A 24,436-nucleotide genomic window follows, 5' to 3' on the forward strand; every position below is an offset into this window, starting at 1 on the left:
TATCAAAACACGCATGTAGGCACGCTTTTCTATGTATTGATTGAGCATGTATTGATTCTGCATTCACAAGCAGGTGAATGCAGGAAATGCGTTTCAATGCAGGAAACATTTTCAGCACATGTGCGAATTGCGTACTACATATGTGAAGAAAAAGGTGAAGCAAAAGAAGCATTCTAAAGGTACATACAAATGAAAAACAAGCATGATTTGCCAACTATTTCAATATTTTCCGTTTACTTAAAATTAATAACCAAACATTTATAGTTTAATATTGTAGATTTACAGATATAAAATAAAAATTGAAAGATGCTTTCAAATGACTTTTTTACAAAAACAAAATAAATTTATAAATTATGAGTATATTCAATAAATAGAGAATTTAATTATAATGAATATTTTAATTAATAATAAAATTGCGAAGTGCAATCAGGAAGACTATAAAATTTCATTTAGACTGTCACAATATAAATTTAATTTACAATTAACGAACTAAATTATATATGTAGCTTAAGGAATATATTATCTTCGGAAAAAATATTTCTGGAAAGTTAAATACTTTCGATAACGCATACCCTTGATAATTGGTAAATTTGCATAAGTCTGATTATATCAAACATTATACTATATGTTGTTTATATGCACCTGTAGAACCTGTATGCACCTTTAGCATGTCGAGAATTGAAAGAAATGCAGTAAACATTTCCCGATGGAATCGTTATTGTGAAACAGTCGCTATTCGAAAGTTTAATAATATACTATACATACGCGACGATATATGATATGAGACATTCGGAGTTTAACAGCTGTTTAGGGTAAAAGTATTATACAGTAAACCGCAATAGAATGCATACATGAGTTGACAGCTTGTTTGTAACTAGGGATGATTAAACTCTATTCGGTTGTTACGTTCCCAGATAGCACAGTTGATCTTTATGAATTCATAAAGATCAGATTCAGATCTTTTTGAATTCATAAAGATCAGCTGTGCTATCTGGGTTAGTATCATCATCAAAGTAAAGTTATGTGTTAAGACAGACGTCGCTGCGTGCCGTGCGTACAAACGCAATGCAAGTAGAAGTCTTGTAGTTACCACAACGTTATGCGACGTACTATTTTTACACAAACAGCATGCAAATTGTTATCGATCGTGGAAGTTTTTCGCCGCATATGTGCCTTTCGCACAATATTAACGATGCGCACACATGTATTTCTTATGCATGCACTGTTGCAGTAATGTATTAAATTAACAATATGCACATTTCTGTACGTAGGAATACACGAAAAATTTTCTTGTGATAGCAAAAATTTAACCGTACGATCAAAATAAGTTCAATGAAGTTAATTAAAGGGAACATAATATATATCAAAAAATTAAAGTTTTATTTTTTAACAATGGAAATATTGATAGAAGAGTCGATTAATATTTCCATTGTTGTTTATTATTTGACTGCCAAAGTAAAAGTGATTTATTCTGTTTATTTTTTATATAAGAAGAAATAAACGATAAACTATTATATTTCTAAAATTTATCTTCTCTGCGTATTCTACTCGGTTCTACATTATAAAAGACGAGGTCTGCCGGCCGCAGGATGAAAAATTGCGCAGCGGTGTGATCAATCGTTAACGCCGGGTGCACTTGCAAAATTGACATGCAACTTAAATCGCGCCGTAAGTTGCACTGAACTTCGAACGTGAACTGTAAAGTTATCCGGAAATCGCGCCTATGAAACTTTATGTGAAACGGAATAGTTCCGTGGAAAAAACGCGAGCGGAACTACAATCATGACTATCTGCAGTCTGCACTTTGGCGCAAGTAGTAAAAGACAAGTCGAGTCAGAAGCGAAGCGCGTACATGCGACCGTCTCGCGTCTCGGCTATCATGTTCTATAGTTCTATACCCACGGCCTATTTCCATTTTATTCGGGCACGTACTATACCTTGACATCTTTACTATTACTACTATAAACGTATTTGCTAGATATGTCCACGTGCGTGAATCTACTGTGCACATGTTGCACACACTAGGACGTCTCCCAGCATTTTCATCTTTAATCCACCAACGGTGATCTGCGATCCCACAAACCGACATCGATTCTTTTAAGCGCAAAGTGAAATTTTTTAACTTCACAAAGCAGTTAAAAAATATAATTTAGAGTATAAAATATAATTTATTTCGTATCTTGCAAATATGTTTACGTAACCAGAGAAAAGAAGTCTTTCTCTCAAGAAAAATTGATATTATAGAAGCAACATCGTTAATTTATTCACATCGAAATAATCTTACGAAATCATGTCATTATCGCATGAGAAATAAAGGTGTAAAATGTAGATATTCTTAGATATCTTTAATAAAAATTTAATTTTGGAATAAACAGCGTAAATGTTTTTAACGCGTTGAAATAAACGTACAGAGAGGGAATTAGGATTACAATCGATAAAACGACCATGAGTTTTCATTTCGTGCATGTGTCGAATGTTTTATACGCCCATTTAATTACCGATGTTCGTGCCGACCTTGCGCACATTCTATTCGGAACTTAATACCATCAGTATAACAAGATAATAAAATGTGTATAAATTGATATGTGAAATTGATTCTGTCTCTCACGATATGTGACGTTCAAACGCGGATGACAGTAGAGTTATATCTAATTAATTTTTTAATTGTGTTATCGCTAGCAGGTATCCTTCAGCGGAAATCGTGGTTCCGGTACCTACACACCTCTCGTGGTTTCCGGAAACAGCCCGCCACGAGGCGAACCAGTCTCCTTGGCCACTTTGGACCGCGACTGCTTTATTATACCTCTCGCGTCTCTCGAACGCTTTTTACCAGCTGGTGTACCAGTGAGTTAATAAAAAATTTACCTTGGTTTTGTTCAACACGAAATATATACGTGTTTCTTAAAAAAGGAAATATTTCAGAAATACTGTAGAATTAATGGAAAGTAGACACATTGTTCTTTGTGAAATTTGATATCAAAATTTACGAATTAAAAACAATGGAATAAATAAATAAATTCGCCAGTACGTAGATAAAAATAAAATTCAAAATTAAGCGACCCAACACACTGGCTAGTTCCCATTTATTCTGACTCACAACGTTTCAACCACAATTTAGTCCTTCTCAAGTGAGATATTATACTTATAATTAAATACGCAACAATACATCCTGCGTCTCCAGACGTTGTGTCCAAGCTACCTACATCGTGCGAACGCCACGATGTTAGATGCGTCAAAAGAATAAAATTGTAAAATTGTAAGAGTCCCAAGTGTAAACTGTGAAGAAAATTAAACTGCCCATTTTCTCTACTAGATCCGTACCGTGCCATATTCAAAGTGTCGAAGTCACAATGAGTCATTGCGACTTTGAATATGGCACAGATTATACACTTGCGACTCTCACAATTTTACAATTTTATTCTTTTAACGCATCTAACATCGTGGCGTTCGCACGATGTAGCTTGGACACAACGTCTGGCGACGCATGATGTATTGTTGCGTATTTAATTATAAATATAATATCTCACTTGAGAAGGACCAAATTGTGGTCGAAACGTTGTGAGTCAGAATAAATGGGAACTGGCCAGTTGGGTCGCTTAATTTTGAATTTTATTTTTACTAATTAAAGTATCAAAATATTGTTAATAATGTTCGAATTATGAATTATTGAAAAATCATGGTAAAAATAATGTCTCTTGAAGTTTTTCATTAAGAGTAAATTGATTTTAAATATCACAAGAAATTGCAGACATAAATCAAAGGAATTAAACGATTATTCCTTTCTTAAGCAGTTTTTTTATGTGGTATATATACGATAAATTTTACGGACTGCTCGCTTATTAGTGATCAAATTATATTGGAAGATATTAATGAAATATTATTCAAACTTTTGACACATCGATAAATGTGTAATCAATGATTATGAGAAAGTATAGCATTTGTCGAAATTAGAAATTAGAATAGTCAAGCAATTGGCTTTAGAGCTGTGACCTTCCACGAACATCTAAGAATAGATAAAATGTGTCTATAATTAGAGAACCGTAATAAAACGTCACGATTCTATAAGAAATGCTGATGTTATTTAATAAAATAGTAATTATGGTATATATGATTTAACGATTGTACAAAGGGATTATTACAAAATTTATTCGCTCGATCTCCGAATAATAATTATGACGTATAATCTACGTACTTTATTAATTTTGCTTTTATTGTAATTTAATTTCTCGTTTATTCGAAGCACGCTCCTGTCGCTGATAAAAAGAGACCGGGAAGTCCTCTGTCGGTTCTCGAGGTCGAGGACCCGAAGCAATGTATTCTCGCGCATTTCATGACGCCACTGGAGCCTCTGGACCCGCTAATGGAGTCTCCAGTGTCTCGTCCGTTGGTCCTACAACGCGACACCGCCGCGGAACTAGTCGCCGAGATAGCACCCTCCGCGTCGCAAAGCATTTTACTTACGAATATGGAGAGGAACAGTACGTAAAATCAAAGTATCCGTCGTGCAGAGACGGCGAGGTAACAACAATGAGTATTTTTAAGATCGTTTAGTTGAATTTCTGTGTGTTTCAGCGGATTTCCCATTCATCACGTATTATCTGATAAACAAGCAGAACACGGACCCCGTAGATTTTTACAACGAAGTGCAATGCGCGGCCCTACGTAAGTTCGATCCCCGAGATCTCAGATACGCGGCCAGTCACACGTTAGATCTGTTCAACGAGGTAGCGACCATCGCGAGACCGCCGCTCGAACCACCCGGTGGAAGACCGCCTATTCCGTCCACCGGCTACATAGTGTCGATTTTTAAAGTTTTCGAGGGCGACGACGGTCTTAAATTCGAACAAAACTGGCTCTTTTGGACAGGTAAGCGTTTGAGATCTTATTGTTAAAAATCTATATAATAACATTTTTCGTTTTATTTTGTTATGGAATAGCGCGCAGACCAGTATTTGAATTTATTTTCAAAATACTTTCGCGAAGCAAGTTATACAATACATAAATAAATATTATATACATTTCATATAAAGAAACTTTCTCTTTCGCTTTTTTTATATCACTTTGTTTTAAAAGATATAAAATTATTGAAAAATATAAATGAAAGAGCTAGAATTAGATTAAATTGGCGCGTTGTAAAAGTAAATAAAATTAGCGCGTTCTTTATTAAGTCTTTTACCAAATAAAATTTATTAAATATAGAAATTAGAATGCATTATATGCCAGTATAAATATTTCGTGATTTTTTATTTTGATATATTGAGAAAATCTTTGAATATATATTGTTTTTTTTTTATGTGTGTATGCACCAATTTAGATAATATATAACTCTGGAAGAAAATGTAAAGGATGTAAAGAACCAGACTTCAAATTTTATTAAAAAAGAGAAAATAAAAAAAGAGGAAAGAATGGAAAATAAAGCACATATATATTATACAATTAATTCTCATCATGTTTGATAAAAATATCAATTTCTTCTTATTTTATATAAATACAGAAATATCTTGTTCCAGTCTTCGTTATTATCGTGAATCATGCTGTCACGAACACCATGAAGAAATTCAAATAAAAGTTTCATGTTTTTAAAATGTTAATATTTTATCTATTAAAAAGAGTTCTTTTTTTACGTCCTTTTCTTTTTTATAATTTTTCATTAATTACCTCAGTGTTAAATTCAAAAAATAATTTTATTATAATATATCTGAAACACTATATTAGCTAAATAAAATTATTAATGTATTATATTTTCATGGTGTTCTTAATCTCTCGAAAATCGTATATATTTGGCAATTATACAGAGAATTCAATAAATCGAATTTATACTTTATATATTCCAGAGTTACATATTTATAATAATGTATCCTAGCTCATCCATTAAGGTAACAGATTTATAAAACATTATATCTATCTATATAATAGTTTTATATTCTTAATTTATATTTTATTTTTTTTTTAACAGTTGTAATACAACCAGAAATAATCATAAAATTTAGATATTAGAAGCAGTTTACAATAATAAATAAAGAGGATATAAATACTAGAATATTTAATTGCTGCTACTTGTTCAATTTAAATTATTTGTTTTATAATTTGATATGATCCTTTTGCATACTAATAACTATCGAAAAAAAACCTGTTATACGTATATACAATATATTTACAAATCTATTACCTCAAGATTAAAATAAAAATAATTTAAAACTCACCGGTATGATGCGCAGCAGCGGAGTTGTAGTATGCAAGACGCGAATCTGTAAAATACAAATATATCTAAATTAAAGTATTTTGCAACGTAATTAATAATACATAATACATAATTTTCGATAAACGCTCTGTTAAATATTAACTTTTATAAAATTTTATACATGTTATATTACATATATTTTATAAATAAAATTTTAATAATAAAAATTTAATTTTTATCTAATCCAAACAGTTATAAATTTTAAACGTGTCGAAATATTTCACGTATGTCTTCATCAATTATTAAACAAATATTTTACAAATATTCTATTCAATGTTTTGACTATTCCCAAAATTAAATATGTTACACACATTATGCAATAATAATATAGAACAGTACTATGCAACAATTAATCCTACTAAATATAATAAATATATAAAATAAATTAGGAGATGCTCACCTCATGGTTGCTCCGCTGTCGCCCGATGCCTCCCTGGCCTCCTCCTCCTCCTCTCGTTTCCTCGTTCCTCTCGTTCCTCGTTGTTGCACTCACGAAACACCTGCCTCACGAAAATACGCTAATTAATTATCACGCGCGTAAGAGTCATTAGAATGCAGCAATCGTGCGGCACTTTGTACGGCACTTCCTAATCGCGACATTATTCGCACGCACGCACGCACTTTATTATATTTCTGTACACGATTATGTATTTTATCATATAGCGACGGAAAAAATAACACGAGAAAAGTACCATTATGCGTACGAAAGATGCGTACCTGCGATTTGCCCATAACCCATAACTGCCCGAGCGATAGATTTCGATCGAATAACTCTCTCCAGATATGCGTCTTCACTATTCATCTTTTGTACGAACGTCGAATTTACGCTGTCCATTTGACGAATATCGAATTACGTGGCTCGTTATAACGTTAATTACTAAATTAAACGCGCTGCGACGCTGCTCGACTCGGAGCTCGGAGTCCGTTCGCGAAGTCACGTTAACGAGGATCATCGTCAAAATGGCTGCCAACTTTACGCGCGAAACGAAATATATGAATCGCACTGAACGATTAAATAAGTTGCGATAAATCGTCTGAAAATACGCAAACGGATCCCAATATTGCACGCGCGATATTTCTCAAACGCGTATTTCCCACGAGATATACATATTATTGAATAAACGATCGTATCACGGATATATCGCAATTTTCCGAGTTACTCGAGCGCCGCCGCGCCGTTTCGGCGGGCCGTGTATTACTCCGCGCATTTGAATCGCACAAGTCACGTCTACATCGAAACCTGAAAGTACGACGTACGACGCGAACGCGGATATAAAATCTCGAATCCAAGCGCCGCCAATGAAATAATTATCGCCCGTGAGCATCGTGACGAAATAGCCATTTGTATTTCCCGTTATCTACGACTTTGAATCTCTCTTTCGAGTAAATTAATTGCGCCGGTTATCTACCTCAACGAACTACCGCCGCCTCCGATGATTTACGAGTCGTTAATTACGGTAATTGATCGATCGTGCGGGCATGCAATCACTGATCTTTTGTAGATCGAATGAACAGTGTCTCGTGTCTCTTGCTACTTGCCGTGATCGAGTCCCGAAAAGTAATAACGCGACGGTCGCGACGCACGGACACCTACGCACCGCTATGGCTACGTTCGGGGAGCGCGCTATTAGCGCTATTACATCATTCTATCTTTATCGCTCATCAGGTATAAAACAAGGATAGAATAAGCAAATAGCGCTAATAGCGCGTTCCCCGAACGCAGCCTATGCCTGTCCCGCTCGAGCTTCGCCGCGCGAATGGTAACAACGCGACCGCGCGCCCCGCGCCGCCCGCGCCCGCGCGACGCTCGCTGGGTAACCGGTAAACACATACGTCACGCCGCGCCGCGCCGAGTCGTTATACATTTGAAAACTGATTTCGGGTGGATTATTATCGCACATTTCGCTTCGTAAACTTATTAGCGTCGCTAATATATGTATGTTATTAAAAAATATATATAATTATATAAACATGTATATAATTATATAAAAAATATATATATAATTATGTAATTCTGTTTTTAACAAAGAAGAAAGGGGTTGATTCATTATTTCATTTCAAAAGAGTTATTAACATATCTAATAATGCTCATCTAAAAAGTAAAATTTCCCTCCGTTTTGACCGAAAAAATATTTGTATAAATTTATCATTATTTTCTTCTTTACCTGATTTAATATATAATGTTTGTATAAAAGAGAAATAGAAAGAGAGAGAATTTAATAAATTAATAATTATAATTTTAATACGAAAATGTGATTAAAACATCGCAAAGTGTAGTGTTTTAATCTCAATAATAAATAATCTTGATTTATTAAAATTACACATTTTATTTTTCTCGAGACTAAAAAATTGAATTTAATTAATCTGAAGAATCTGCTATTAAAATATCGAGACAATAAATAAATAATTTATTAATATAAAAAACATTCTATTAAAAATTAATATTTTATAAGATCATTATCAAGATATTCTGTATTTTCTATCGATTTATATATACGAATATTATATATAAATATGAATAATTGTACGCATAAAAGCAATTATTTGTTGTTTTATTCTGTGATAATATATCAAAGGTTATCATATGTATGTATAGCTTTTGTCGTACGTATTGCAGGTGCGCGAATGATGTATCGATACCTGCCGAAATCGGTGGGCCTCAGACGTATTACCTTGCACAAATCGATGTCGCAGGGCGATAAAATGTATCTGTTGATCTGCGAATGCTCGCAGCTGCAAGACAATCTATCCGCTGCAGCAATACTTCTACCGGCACTTCGTGCACGCCTATGCGGATACATCGGGCTTTACAGACCCTCCGTGTGCTTCTGATTCCTCACCCGGCTGGTAGAGTCTGCGGGGAGCATCCTTTCGAATTGCATTACGTATAACTCTGCAGAAAAATCCGAGCGAAACGGTATATCAAATTTCAATGCTTTACTGCCACGATTCTATTTGTAGCTTTATATACCGACACCGATACTAAACATCACTAAATATCAATCAACATTTCTATTTTTAATCAAGATTTATTTCGATTGCAGGAACATAACTAATGCCATAATGGGAGACAAAATGCGATACTGATTTGCAGGAACCGAAGAATATATCGTCGCAAACGCCGTTAACGAACGAGGCACTGTGATTTCTTATCTACCTATTATAAGGGGCGCAACTTCGTATACGCTTTAGACGAGTCTCGTCGATGATCGACGAAACGGCTTGCATGCTCGATTAGATATGCAACTGGACCTATTTGTATTTTTCGACTTTACTATCTCGTTCATTACGCAAGCGAGCATTGCCTAAATAGGGTCACCGAACGAAACGGAACTGAAATGTATACAGAACGAATAGCAATAAAAATTGATAGGCTACAAAAAGTACTATGTAACATATACATAATATAAAATAATATAAAACGGGTGTTCAATCCATCTCGTACAGATGGAAGCGGTAAGGATCCTCGATATTTAATTTCCTGGGAGATGGGAATATATGGGAACATTCCATGCGCCGACATGGAAGAGATATGTGTTGCTGATTAGAGATGTTTGGTTATCCTATGGGCATCGCAATATACACAAGCATAACGATATACGCAAAACATACTTTTATTACTATTGATAACTATCGAATAATCGCTAATTACATATCATACTCGATAAACTGTGATATTTGAACCAGCGGCGTATATATCACAATGGGAAACTCCTCTTGAAACCTCTATTCTTGAAAAAAATGCTACTCTCGAAATCAATTTAGGTGACTTAGGCACAAGGTAGTGGAACTTCGAAGGCCAACGTGGTAGAATCCTTTCGCGTAACTTCCAGTCTTTTATCGATTATCTTCAGATTTGATATTATATATCCGTATTTACACGGATTTTATGCTCGCGAAATTCGATCGTGGATAAATTACATACCTAGAAATTTCAACAGAATATATTTTATTTCCAACTATATATTATACTCGCTCTCTCCCGCTCTTTTTCCATTTCCTAAAACAAAACAATTTGTTATAAATCTTATTTCGCAAATGGTAATTTTATCGTCTCTGAAAAAATAGACAAATAAAGTATAAAATATATGCAAGTATATTTACTATTTATATTTTATATAACTTAATAATCGTTTTCTTGGTATCTTCATTATTTTTTTTTACAAGAGTGTTAGCTAGAAATACATGTAATCATAATTTATTTGAATTCATAACTCTATTTAACGTAATAAATTCATAAATTTGAGTTTTATTCACATATAATCTAAAAATTCTTTCCATATATATGGGAGAGAGATGAGAATAGAACGGCATGCGCGGGAAAAGCTTGCAAGTCCCATTTTTAGGTGCCTATAACCATTTTAGAGAGTGAAAGAGTAGCGTGAGTTGGCATTGTAGTACAAAAAAAAATTGTATAGCCAATATACGCTTGTTGCATACAGACAATAGATAGGACGATTACGCAGGCGTGATCGTCATCGGTAGATTTGTAATAAAATATCAAATATACCTATACGTAACGGCGTACCTTATCATACGCCCGAATTGTATACTCGCTGAACACAAAGTGGAACAAAATGCTCTTAATTTAATAACAAAGAAAAGAAGAAACTTAGAAAATTTCGCAATTTTACTGTGATCATACGCGTATCATGTTCGATACACGCATCTGTGTGTGCGATTCAGCGCGACAAACAAGCGCAATACTGTATTTAAATATAAAATATGATAAATGCCACAATTAGCCAATATTGTCCAGTCTATGATATGTACAACATCAGAAAGGTAAACAGTGATTATAATTAAAATGTGTCAATAAAATATTTAGCTATTGCATTCTTTTTTCTCTCATTATACAGCTGTACTGAAATATATTTTGATTATACATGGAATTTTGCATATGTATAGGGAAATTTCAATGTGATATTATTTTAAAGAAGACTGGACACTACATCAACCCTTTCAGTAACAAATTAAATACAAGAGATTTAAATTTATTTAATCATAAAAATACTTTTCTTTTTCTGCCATTTTTTATTAATTATATATGCAGTTTTACTGTTTTCCATCACAAAACTGAAAGAAAATTAATACGGAATATTTATAAAATTAATAAAAATTTATGTTTGATTTGTGGTACTGAAAGAGAGTACTAAAAGGGTTAATATACGATCGCTTTTGTTCCTCGAGAAAAGAAACCTTTGCCTATAAAAAAACCTTTGCTCTACATAGAGGATTATACCTCTTTAAAGTAACAATCGTACAAAGCATCATATTTCTCCAGTTAAACCTGCAGCAGATCATTTCACAAGAGAATAAGAATTTCTTTGGATATTGAACCAGGATATGTACAAGTAAATGTGATGAATTTGTATGATACGTTGTTACTTCGCAAGTATAATAGATTTATTAAATCGTGTACAACGAATAACAATAAATTACTTCTAACATTAAATGGATTTATTTACCTTATCAATAAAATACATTTACATCTTCCTCTTCCATAAATTCCTCTTTGTTATATACACAGATCCTCACAAAGCCTCTGATAGAAAAAGGATAAAATTTTCTATGGATACATAAATTATGTAATTATATTGTAATTATATATCACACAAAGTATTTATTTCGACGTTTAATATCCTTTTGGGCCTCTAAACCGTCGTCTACCGTCAATCTGTGAGAGAATAAAGAAAAGAAAATAAACTATATTAATATATATGTGCTATGACTTCTCCGGAGAAAAGGGGTGTGTATCTTCTCTTCCTAATATTTAGAATTTGATACGCAAATCCATTTATACTTACTATAGAATGCTTACACTCAAAGAATGTGTTGCGCAAGGCAAAGCATTCATCGGGAACTGTACCATCATGTGACCTAAGGCATTCTCTGGGAGTACGCTTGAACTGTAAAATATAAAATGGTTTTTTAAACAAAGAAAAGAGAGAAAAATGTGCTTTTATACAATCTTCTTATATTACAAGGCCAGGTTGGTTTGGAGACTGGGATTGGAAGCTCTGGATATGATCAAATCTGTCTTGATATAGTATCGACATTCACACGAAAAATGTAAAAAAGAATGAGGAGATATATGATTTATAAGACATATTATTTTTCACGAAGCACGTACATGTAATGAATGCAAGAAAGTACGCCGCTAGGTTACGGCAGCATTATAGGTTATAGCGGTGTCGCGTTTACTTACGATTTTACAACAATCGCTTTCGAGTAGACATATTTTGAGATCGGCGCGAATGTTCGCGCACCGAGATTTGTCTTTCAACGTTTCGCCTTCTTCCTCAAATTGCATCATCTTGACGGACTCGATTTACACGGTTGCCGAAAATGCGCCGTGCGTCCGCTCATATCTCCCGCAAGATGCCTGATCTAACCTAACCTAACTCGACTCCTGACTTTTGCTCTATGCTTCGTAAATACACGTCCATCTGTCAACTCTAACAGCATACTTCCTGAATATTCACATGCGTATGCGAACGAACATTCTCGTTGGAAGAGTGAAATTATTCTAAGCATGATCGCATTATGCCGCAGAAATTGGTGAATTCGATGTTCGAGGAACAGAAAACTGTTAGGTAATTTTCGAGGTTATCCATCCGATTACAATTTTGGCTCACCATTACTTATAATATTTATATAATCTTCTTGCAACATAAGATTATGAGCAAGTAATTACATGTACAATAAATTTGCAAATTTAATTAATTGCAATCAATAGTCCTTATAAAAAAAGTTTGTCTTCTGTAAAAAGTTCATAAGCATTTTATTGTATCAAGTATGATATAAAAAAATAATCCTTTTTAATAAATAAAATTGAACTTAGGCAGACGATTCATCTGCGTGGAAGAGAAAGTTCTCCGCATTATGTATTTTTACACTCGGACGACGAAAGTAGCACAGATGAGGATAATATCTCTTTACGGGCTATCAAACGACCTACATCGTTGCGTAAAATTCAGGTGATCAACGTGCAAATAAAACCTGAGGATACTCTGCAAGCATTGGCTCTTCGATACAGATGTACAGTGAGTAGAAAAATGTGACACACATGTGGCATAAAGATATGCATTCATATCTTTATGCTTTCTTTTATTCATAATTTGCATCGCACAATTTTAGATATCTGAATTGAAACGAATTAATAAAATCGACAAAGAGAATGAAATATATGCTAAGCCTTATATTAAGGTTCCCGTGCAACCATTCTCTATTTTAACTGAGGCGTCGCCTGAAAGTCAAAGCAATAATGCCACCACCACGTCTGAGCAATGTCAAGAGGAAGTACCGGCAAGAGTGGAAGAGCAGTTGATAGACCTGGGCGCGTCGACGAGCACAGAATCCTCGAACGCAGAGATTAATACCATCATATTAAATTCGGTATGCGAACCTTTATCGTCCTACAACAGTGCCAATATCCCTGAGATTCCATGCAGCGAGCATGATGCGTTACTTGGCGATACCGAAAATACAGAGGTAGCTGAAACCTGTGAGACAGATATGTTTAAATGTTCCGGCGATAATTGGGGGTTGTCCTGGACGCAACTGCTTGTGTTCTCATTACTATTAAGTTTTGCAGGACCTATCATATATATACTTTATATAGCGGAATACTCAGTTAAAACGAATGTAACTGTAAGTAATTGATATTTCGTGTGAAGATACATATATATTAGAATAGAAAGTCATAGGATAAGAATATATATTTTGCATATAGATATATATAATTTCTATAACATAAGTTAAATAAGAAACTGATTTTTTACACGATTTTCTAATTATCTCATAAATGTATAATTATCTTCTTATTCATGTTATATGTATTACATAAATCTAAAAAAAAAAAAAAAACGTTTTACTAGTAACTGGAGCTACAAATTTGTAGTTATACTTATCTTTATATCAAGATTATATTTTCTTATCCTATTTTTATATCGTAATAATAATAGTTCGAAGTCTCAGAACTGTTTGTATTGAGTGAGATCTTTTTATTTTAAAGCTATAATTATTATTAAATTGATAATAAATTCTAATATAATATTTTTGAAGTAAAATACATTAGAATAATATTATCTATATACTTTTCATCTAGAAAAGTTATTATTGTTATGCTATACCAAATGTAATTGTGATAAATTTTTAACAAAACTGATTTAATAAAAATACGACTGGATACTATTAATGGAAAACAGTATAAAATATTCAAAACAATAGAAAATATTCAAAAATATAGGATAAATATCTAAAGAAACGTTGGTGCCTTTAGAACTTGAACTCTAGTTGATATAAATACTACAAAATAAATTTGTCACATATATACTTTTATGATTGAAAATATAAAAAAATTTTAATATTACAGATTAATTGAGTAATACATATTAAACTTCATCGGACGTTTATTTCAAAATTCAAATCCGATGTTAGGGTCAATTTGACTTTGAATAAACTTATACAGCCTTTTCAAACGCTAGCACTAACTATCCATTACTTTGAAAATATCCATTTTTAACAGAGCCAGGAGCCAAAGATAAAGTTAATTACAGGGAAAAAAAGTTACAAAAAAAAAAAAGGCAAATTGGCACTAACGTCCGATGACGGTTAATATAGTTATGTACTATATAATTACATGAAATATATTTGTTATGTATCAAACTATAAGATTAAATCTCTATCATTTCTATCTTAACACAAATGTGACATGTTAATCTTCTCTCTAAAAATTAAACATTTTTACAATTTACAATAATAATTACTAAACTATATGTAAATTATTTTTATGTATTAAATACTTGTTGAAAATTGCTGAAATATATTTTTAAAAATTGAGTAATGTTATTTAATGATTATTAATTTTATTGTTTGCGACATATGTATAGTGTATAGTAATTAGAAAAATTATTTCTTTTGATTATTGGGTTTTTCAATAATTCAATTTATGTGGTACAATATTCATCAAGCATGCAAATTACTTTTAAGAAAATATCTAATCAGCATAATATATATCGAGAGAATGATATATGAAAAATATATAAAACATACAGATACATTTTGAACTAAATTATGCCTAGAAATATGGAATTACGTATTATTAAAACAATTAAATCACACATGATTCCAATATTTTTATAGAAATTTTATTTTTGTTATTTTGCCAGATTTCGAATATGAGAATCACAATACAGGGTCGTATAAATACGTTTGGTTGTAAAGTTTTGCAATCTTTTCCTTACCTCATTCTTGAAATCTGCCAAAATGTATTCTGTAATAATTAAAACAACAATATACATAAGACATGTTTATAAATTTTACATTAAAAATTTGAATGCAAAAATATTCAGTGAGAAAATATACATTCTTCAGTATATCTTCAGAAGACCGTCGTAATCTTTATCATCATTTGAGTTCAATTTTAATGTAATTATATTAGCAAAATAATAGTGATAAAAAGTACTAGTAAACGAATGTTACCATTGCTGGAAAGCTAGATGTTTAGAACTTCTTGAAGCTTTTCTTTGATCCTGTTCCTTTCGAAACCTTCAATACATTAAATCTTACTGTCTTGCTCAGAGGTCTGCATTCTCCAATGGTGACTACATCACCAATTTCAACATCCCTGGAATACAATATAAAGTTCATAAATATTAATGATAACTAATTGCTAACTCTCTTCTTAATACTATTATTTTGTAAATCAGATATATAATGAATCATCAAAACATTTGTCAGTAGACCATCGTGATATGAATTATCATCATACAAATAAAAATTAAAATAATTTTAATAATTCTAGAATAAATAAAATTCTCTCATTGCTTGTGTACCTGAAACAAGGACTAAGATGGACACTCATATTCCGATGACGCTTCTCAAAACGGTTGTACTTTCTAATATAATGCAAATAATCCCTGCGTATAACTATAGTACGTTGCATCTTCATCTTTTGTACGACTCCAGTAAGGATACGTCCTCTAATCGATACATTGCCAGTGAATGGACACTTCTTATCGATGTAAGTTCCTTCGAGAGCCTACGAAGATTAAACCAGCAAAATATATAAGACATCTCGCATATCTTTTACTAATAAAAAAGAATTAAATGTAAAAAATGTTCAGTGTGTAAGAATATAGAATCTTCAATCAAAAAATATATTGTCAGAAGACCGTCGTTGTTATCATCATTTAATACCTTAATCATATTCAAAGTAACGATAATTATATCAAAAACAAGGCATAAAATTACATGAACTAATCCTTAGTAATGCATTTTAATTAACTCTACCTCTAACTCCACATATCTTATTTATTAAATTACCTATTGTAATAAAATAAATATATCTTGTCTAATAAATTATATCCTATTTATACATGTTTCATAACCTTAATCTCGATACGCATCTCGCCGACTTATCAATACTCATCTTATGCACGAATGTAAATTAACTTAATAATATACGAATTTATTCATCAGAAGAATAGAGGGTACTGGAACTTACTTCACGAGGCGTCTTGAAACCGAGCCCGACGTTGCGGCTGTATCTCATGGGCTTCCTGCGCTTCGGGCCCAGACCTTTCTTGCGGTTAAGAAAGATCGTGGGTTGCTTCTGAAACGCGCGCTCGCTCTGCAACAAACAAAATCGTATTACGCATCTTTATTACAGATATACTCCTCCGTGTTCGGATCTCGGCACACGCGGGCGACCTAACCACGTGTTACGCCAACGAACTCTAACCACTCGAACCACTTCAACCATCTCGATCTACGTTCTTATTTTTCGCGTGCGATTACCCGTGATGCTACTCATCGCGAGAAAATGGCACATTTCACAGAATAATGCCGTAATGCGTGAGGAAATATACTTATTTATGATCGCGGCGTCGAGCACATACCTGATCAGCCATTTTGATCGTCTGAAAGATCGACGCAAACCGGAAGAGCGAACAGCGCGCTTCAGCAGCAGCATGATTGCAGAATAGCCAACACAAGAAATATGTACCCAGTGCTACCCACTACTTTTTTTATAAAATAGATAATTGGCCTGGTTCCTTTTTTAGCTGAACTGAACTTCTTGCACGATTTATCTTTTCTCTTTATCTCCCCAACATGAAAAGATTGAAAAGAAAAAGAGAAAAGATAAACCGTGCAAGAAATTCAGCTAGACTGCGTTTGAAAACTTTACTCGGGTGCACAGCGCGTCGTTCTATCTTTGCTACTTACTAAAAAATGAACAAGGACAGAACAATGCTGGTGTGCGTTCTATCTTTTTTTTTTGGAAATAAATAACAAAGTCTAAACGACACTTGTGTCGTTTGCCAGAAAGGTCCTTCAAAAAGAACAGGCTTAATAGTTACGCCTAGGGCTGCAAATTGATTGGCTGTTGCACAGTTTTTAGCCAATAAGCTTGCAGCTTTTCTGTTAGAGCAGAGTTTACGCATACGTTTGTCGATAGAGAATCGGGCCCCTGTTCGTTTTAGCTGAACTTTTATTGTACAGTTCATTTTCTCTTTTTCTCTTCAACGTGAAAAGAAAAGCTGTTACATACTTTAAAAAAATGTCTTATAAAAGATAACGTTTAGATGTCTTTTTGGTAAAGTCTCAAAAACGTCTGGAATTGAATAAAGAACGTGGAATTCAATGTTTCTCTATGTTTATTAATCAAAACCGTGTCCAATCTTATGCTTCCATGCTGTAGAGAACTGGCCATGCACACTGCAATCATGACATAAAGATTGCAATCTGCATCTTTATATCAACCCGGAAAAAATTTTTTATATATATGTATAATTACAAAACATATACATAATTAATGTACATAAAACATGTAATCTTGTCTTATATCTTTGTTGTAGAGCTGATTATTATAATTACGTAATTATTTAATTACTCTGTGATATGTGTATGTCCGCGGTATTGAACTCGGTCTTGAACTCGGGCTGACTGAAGGACAATACATTGCGGTTACCCTGTCCTGCGGTTTTCCACGCAGGGGCGCAGACAATTTCAGCTTTTACGATCTCTCGACGTGACAAGTGCGAAAATATTGCTGTCTATATGCCGCACGCGAATTATTGTTGCCCGCATTATCCGTATATAAAACGTGCGTAGACGTCGCGGTCGCCGCGTAACCACGCACAAAAGGAAATTGCTATCGTAACGCTTTACATTTGCGGTTGTCGCGAATATTCTATCTCTTGATTTCACGCAGTTAACATATAGAACTCGATGAAAAACATGAAATATAATACTTCTGCATTATTTATTACTCAGAACTGTACGTCCTCGATTTCTTATTTTCGAGTCACGGAAATAATAAGCTATGCACGGACTTTGTGCCAAGGGACATGCATGCGAAACAAATGCATATATCTTTAGAGTGAAAGCATTTACTCCATTTCGTCCGCATAATCCAATAAATCTATGAAATTTAATTTAATTGTTGGGCAGAAGAATTTATCGGCTGAGAGTTTATTATCGGCTACCTGTTAGATTTTCACTACTCAAGTACCAATGTGCACCGTACAGATGGCGCCACGTAACCCGCAAAATGCTCGAATTTCTGCATCGTCGCGCGCCAATGTGAAGTTTGAACGCTGGGTAAAGATCGTCCTTTTCGCGGCTCTTTCATTCGTAAGTCTCTGTCCGTTCGAATCTTCACGAATAACATCGATTGAAACATTGTTTATCATCGTAGCTTCCGTAAAAGACGCGTGAAAGGCATCTGATCATCGTCGCGAGCGCTAATCGTGAATGCTCCAAATTCTAATATCTCGACGACGCGCGCGCTCGACGGTCGCCATGACAGTCTCGGCACGTCGCGTCGGACGGAGTGGAAGGTGCGACTGCTCCGCGTTTAATCGCGAATTTTGCCCCATAAAAGCGCACAACTGACGCGAATTTCGGTCGGGAGTGTCGTTTGAAGTGACGAGCTATCGCCGGGGCGTGTCGGTTGTCTCGGGTTCTCGCGACTGGTGCCGTTTCGACCGTCGACGATTGAAGCTGCACCGCGGTTTGAAACCGTCGCACAGTACCAGTGAGTACAGATTCCGATGCCTATGGTACGCGAAAATGGTCCTTACGCACTTTTGAGAGGCTCGACTCGAAAGAGGCACACGTCACGTACTTTTCCTTAGACGTGGCGTATTCGAGATTTACATCGTATATATTGGGTGTGCAGATTGCGCCTAATGAAAAATCTGCTATTTGATATAGTTTATTGTATTGATATAGTACGAACAGACGTAATGTGCGACAGTTCCTTCAAGAGAACTTCGTGCGATCGTATAGCATTGCTGCATACATTATGTATAACACCATATACGTGGAATGCGAACGGGTGATAGTTCCTAGAAATAAACTCCATGCTGTAGTAATTTCATTAATTCATCATGCAAATTCATTACTTGCATGATGAATATGCATGTACGTAAGATAATTGAAATGAGCAGTATTTATATATAATAATAATATACGTAATAATTGGTAGCATTTTTAAATATAATTATGGTAGTGATCGCGATTATTTTTTACATTAGCCGCGATAACTGCTTGTAGTTGTTTTATAGATTAGAAAGTGTGATCATCGTAGTGAGTGTTCTGATTGTTAAATTCATAAAATTATGTGCATGATTTAATTGAAATATGTGTAATATCTGTGTATATAGTAATTGACAGTGATCACGATTATTTTTTACATTAGCCGCAATCACTGCTTGTAGTCGTTCTGTCAGAAGAGTAGTCAATGTTATGATTATTACGTTAATAAGATTATGTGCTTGACTTAATTCAAATAAGTAGTGCTTATGGCATAATATTTATATAATTGGCGATCGCGATTATTTTTTGCATTAGACGCGATCATTGCTCGTAGATTAAATGTATTAAATCGCTGTAAATAATGCTGTGATCGCTACAAAAGGAAGCCTTTATCATATCTGAGTCACGACTTTACATTAATAAAAATAAATATTGCATAAAAATAAACAGTATCAGTAATATCAGTGCCTGGAAAAATACACAGTAAAAAATTTAATGTCCCAGAAAGTCCACTCTAAATTTTGTGTTAAAATAACTCATGCATTGTGTTATTTTAACACAAAATTTAGAGTGGACTTTCTGGGACATTAAATTTTTTACAGTGTAATAGGCGAATGTTGTAATCCGACGAATTTTGAATCTTTAAGGATCCCAAAGGCAACTTTATTTAGAGATTTGTACAATGCCCTAAACGCACGTCTAATGAAAAGTTCATTATTTGGTGCAGATTATAACCGACTGTAGTTATGTAATTGAAGCAAAAGCTCTATGCAACAAGATGCATTCTATCTCGTTTTGTAGTTCGCATACCGCGGTGTAGCTAATTCACGTGACTTCGCGATTTTCATGTGGATTAACTTTCGAAATTCGTTCAGTAATATGTGTAATTAAGTGTGCGGAATTAAGTGTGCGGTGTGCGTGTGTGCTCACTTCTGGTATATTCATCTTTTCCTTGGATTTAATGCGGAGGATGTCAAACTTGGAACTTGCAGCGGATGGAGCAGTCCTGCAATATCCTGATTGGTGAGTTGTGCATTTAATGATTCATTACTTAAATGGAAGCGTGTGCTAGTGATGGCACAACTGAACATTGATCGCTTACCCCGTAGAGATTTGTTATTTAAATATATATTTACATAGATAATCGTGATATTGCAATTATCTCTCAAAAAATTTACTATAATATTTATTAAAAACATTTTTATATTTCATAATAAATATTTTTATTCAATATTTATTAAAATTTAATCAGGATAGTGAGAAGGAAATAATTTAAAACGCAATTAACGCATAATCGACCAAGTTTGAAAGAATACAAAAAATTATTTGTTGTACTATAGGTACATATTTTCGGTCTACTTTCTGGTCTCTAAGAAATATCGTTTTCTAATTTTTTTTTAATTATTCTGAATTAATCTATATTCTTGCAATAGAAATTAAATTTAAACATATGTAGGCGAGAAAAATATCGACTTGAGTAATTAAACCGAGAAATACTTGAATGTCGGGATTAAATCAACGCGAGATTCTTAAGAACAATTGTCGCACAGTTATTAACTGCGTAAGCGAGTCAATGGTGCCCCAGGTGAATTTTTTTACGAGAGATCGCGGAACGTACTCCTAATAGGATCTATAAAGTCCGACGATATTCGGTTATAAACCACGTCCGTGTGTACACGCTTTAATTGTTACTAACAACGTCCTTCTTCAGATATAATCCGCGTCCGTTAAGATTCTTTGCCGCTTGAACGGCCTTTCCCACGGAGAACTCGCATTGCTTTGTCGCTGTGTTTCTGTTTCAAATGAGATCTTTCATTACTTGCACGATAAGCAATAGTGCGTATAGCAGACAATATTTAGTATTCAAATCAAGACAATATCTTAGAGAGATCGAAAATTTTGTTTGCAAAATGCAATATTCATAAAAAATTTGCAAAAAAACGCTTTATATTGTTTGCTTTGCAGCAATTATATATTGTCAATAACAATTAAATTACTACAAGATTGAAATATGTTTAATTAGCATTATGAAAAAAGCTTTTAAATTTATGAATTTATAAATAATTCAATTTTGTAGAAACTTGATTAAATTTTGAATGTGTAAAATACTCTTTAATTAAAATTAATACGTTTTTCTCATCAGATACTTTTTGTATAAACTATAATTTTTTATTCGATCGGAGATACATATTCGCAGGTGATTAAGTCGTTTAGTTCTCTTTGACGCGCGAAAATAGCATATTCTAATGTTACGCGAAGCCGTACCTGTTATTGCTAATTAATCTAACGTTCAAGTCTTGACGTTGACGATCCCGCGCGTATGTTTAATACAAACACTTTCGATTAGGAACTAATTCCACCTTTATAAGGCGCTCACGTGGTTAAGTAACAGCGAGAAGTTATTAACATTCTTTACGATTTTTCAGCAGCCCCTTTCGAAGGCGCGCCCGTTCTATTTCATTGATAGCAATGATTCATGTCCGCGATAGCTAATATCGTGCACGGTAATTAGAGATCCGCGAGGTCGTAACGCGAATCCGTCATTGCCGTCACTTCCCAATAGACGCTCTTACGGAGCGCAGGAAGGAACATCTCGCTCTCGAGAGACCGCCTGGTAATTACCTGTGATTGAACTTTCATTGCTCATTGAGTACCGCGCCGAAGTTACCCGTCTCTCGTGCGCGCGAGATATTGTGTTTATTTTACTTACTTGGCGGTCTCGTATTTTTCAGCGCGCGCGATCGCGCAATAGGCGCGAGACGCGCGAGTGTTTTGTGCAGCCGCGAGAATAATTCCTGCACTCAAACTAGAAAGTCTTGTCCCTTTTCCTTTCGTGAGCGCGACGCAATAAAGGACAGGGGCCACGTTTACATTGCCCGAGGCTGTATACAAGATGCGAGAAAAATCCGTCGGGCCGGTCGCCGAGGGAAGCGGGTTTTTACGAGGCACTTAAGCGTACTTAATTAAATAAATCTGTATATCCCGCGCGCACAGCCGACTTTATTTCATCGTTCGCGCGACGAACAGTCGCACGAAAGGTGCCGCGCGCGTATTATCGAGGGACTTCGGTATAAAATTGAAAACCTGAACTGAAATAAACGCCTCTATACCTTTAATGATCGGTATTTCATTCGATTCTAATATCTACGTCAGCACGGAGAGCCACGGCGGATTTGTTTGTGCCATTCGCCGCCGTTCGCCGCGCGCCGTCTTGACAATCCGCGCGTTCCATCAATCTCTGCAATAATTAGTGACTCGCGTAACTGTATATAAGAACCATTAGCTTCATAGTTATACCACATAACACATTTTTTGTTCTCATTTTTAAAACGCAACCGTTGACACGCAATCGTAGAAATGAAGCCGAGGATGATCGATCGCATTTTGATATTAATTTTGTGTATACTCTGTCTTGGTTTAAACAATTATTCAAACTATCAAATTATGAATTTAATAGTTTCTGATTCATTAATTGAAATTTTGAATTTAGCCGCAAGATGATTTAGCTGAAAGCCTTTGTTGCTCTGTTTCGACTTTAAGCAAGATCTGTATAATAGATAATATAGGTATAATTATAACGAATGGTTTCTAAGGAAGATACGCTTCTGCAACGTCGACGTAACCACCTCCGGTCGTGATCAAGTAGCAAGAAATAATTATTATCGACACGTACGTGCTCCCATTTCGTTTCCGAGGCTACCAGAGGACGGCCGGGTGGTTGCGGGGAAAAATGTGCGTCCGCAGACTCATCGTACGCTCCGTTACACGATCGCTCATCTTTTTCGTGTCCGCCTGTGTAACCGGTCTTACGTCACGGAGGAGGCGGTACGTCTTCCGCAGAAATTACGAGCGGCCATTCGAGCTACGTGAAAACGTGACACACGGGCTAACATCGTTCTTCCGTCTTGTTCGAGATGCTCTCTTTCCGCGAGATTCCGCTTCTTCTCTTTCTCTTCGATCCGCGCGTCCGCATCACGCAGGAAATTTGATTTTCGACGTTGTCCATACTCGATGACGGGGAGTACGTTCCTTCCGTGAATCGATGACTCGACTGTATTACGCGCCTTCAAAGAATATTAAACGCGGGAGAGAGAGAACGGGAGCGCCAAGATGCGCTCACTTCCGGAACGTGATTTCTACCGAAGCCTGTAATTAGTGGTAACAGGCGCGCCAGGAATAGTAACAGCACTAATATATAATATATGTCTAGTTTTACGGGAGGAAAACAAGGAATAGGATCGACGGAACGACTGATAAACTGATGTAACTTTTCCCAAATGACACTGGCGAAAGCGCGATATCACCGACAAATTCCATTTTTTCTAAATTTTGCAGTGTTAAATTATAGTTAAAGCTAATGGACGTTATTGAAACTCTGATTATAGTATTAATTTAGATGCATTCGCGATTTAATAAACAATAGCGCGGAAATATTTGACAAATACACAGATATTACTGTTTGCGTCACGGACTTTGTTCGAGCCGTGCATCAAAAACTTCGCTCAAATAAATATCCGAAATTTATGTCGGTCAGCGCATGCCTGGTCGTTGTGTGTCATCGCGGTTCGAATTGTATTGACAGGAATTCAGCGGCGTGACAAATCGTTGGCGATGCGAAATTAAGTCGTGCGCGCAAACGGTCATTTA

The 24,436-nt window shown here is 34.8% G+C and overlaps 4 protein-coding genes across 13 annotated transcripts in view; 2 read left to right on the forward strand and 2 right to left on the reverse strand.

The window, feature by feature from the left end:
• Positions 1-11,696, forward strand: part of LOC112456286 — a 30,729-nt gene extending 19,033 nt beyond the window's left edge. For 8 of the 9 annotated variants that reach the window (XM_025018726.1, XM_025018725.1, XM_025018717.1 and 5 more), the window contains 5 exons: positions 2,680-2,844; positions 4,241-4,478; positions 4,573-4,866; positions 8,859-9,158; positions 9,286-11,696. In XM_025018726.1, coding sequence (XP_024874494.1) covers positions 2,680-2,844; positions 4,241-4,478; positions 4,573-4,866; positions 8,859-9,073 — 912 coding nt within the window. In that variant the 3' untranslated portion in view covers positions 9,074-9,158; positions 9,286-11,696. The remainder of the gene's footprint in view (positions 1-2,679; positions 2,845-4,240; positions 4,479-4,572; positions 4,867-8,858; positions 9,159-9,285) is intronic. The other variant, XM_025018724.1, reaches the window with a different exon arrangement.
• On the reverse strand, positions 11,687-12,651 carry LOC112456288 (cytochrome c oxidase assembly factor 5). The gene is made up of 3 exons (XM_025018729.1): positions 12,450-12,651; positions 12,049-12,150; positions 11,687-11,918 (listed from the first exon to the last, which is right to left on the reverse strand). Exons 1-3 carry the CDS (start codon positions 12,555-12,557, stop codon positions 11,877-11,879), a joined length of 252 nt encoding a protein of 83 aa, XP_024874497.1. The 5' UTR covers positions 12,558-12,651; the 3' UTR covers positions 11,687-11,876.
• A 2-nt stretch (positions 12,652-12,653) lies between these two features.
• On the forward strand, positions 12,654-14,075 carry LOC112456287 (lysM and putative peptidoglycan-binding domain-containing protein 3). Of its 2 annotated transcripts, none has more exons than XM_025018728.1 (3): positions 12,654-12,837; positions 13,086-13,287; positions 13,451-14,075. In XM_025018728.1, the coding sequence occupies exons 1-3, from the start codon at positions 12,788-12,790 to the stop codon at positions 13,904-13,906; spliced, it is 708 nt and encodes a 235-aa protein (XP_024874496.1). In that variant the 5' UTR covers positions 12,654-12,787; the 3' UTR covers positions 13,907-14,075. The 2 variants fall into 2 exon arrangements, with proteins under 2 accessions (XP_024874496.1, XP_024874495.1); XM_025018727.1 differs by having other exon boundaries at positions 12,655-12,837; positions 13,382-14,071.
• Positions 14,076-15,371: 1,296 nt separating this feature from the next.
• LOC112456304 (40S ribosomal protein S11) lies at positions 15,372-17,221 on the reverse strand. The gene is made up of 5 exons (XM_025018759.1): positions 17,146-17,221; positions 16,752-16,877; positions 16,081-16,286; positions 15,728-15,872; positions 15,372-15,518 (listed from the first exon to the last, which is right to left on the reverse strand). Exons 1-4 carry the CDS (start codon positions 17,155-17,157, stop codon positions 15,749-15,751), a joined length of 468 nt encoding a protein of 155 aa, XP_024874527.1. The 5' UTR covers positions 17,158-17,221; the 3' UTR covers positions 15,372-15,518; positions 15,728-15,748.
• Positions 17,222-24,436: the final 7,215 nt, after the last annotated feature.

This window comes from Temnothorax curvispinosus, unplaced genomic scaffold (assembly GCF_003070985.1).
Source record: "Temnothorax curvispinosus isolate PA1 unplaced genomic scaffold, ASM307098v1 QBEX01006738.1, whole genome shotgun sequence".
Lineage (NCBI taxonomy): Eukaryota > Metazoa > Arthropoda > Insecta > Hymenoptera > Formicidae > Temnothorax > Temnothorax curvispinosus.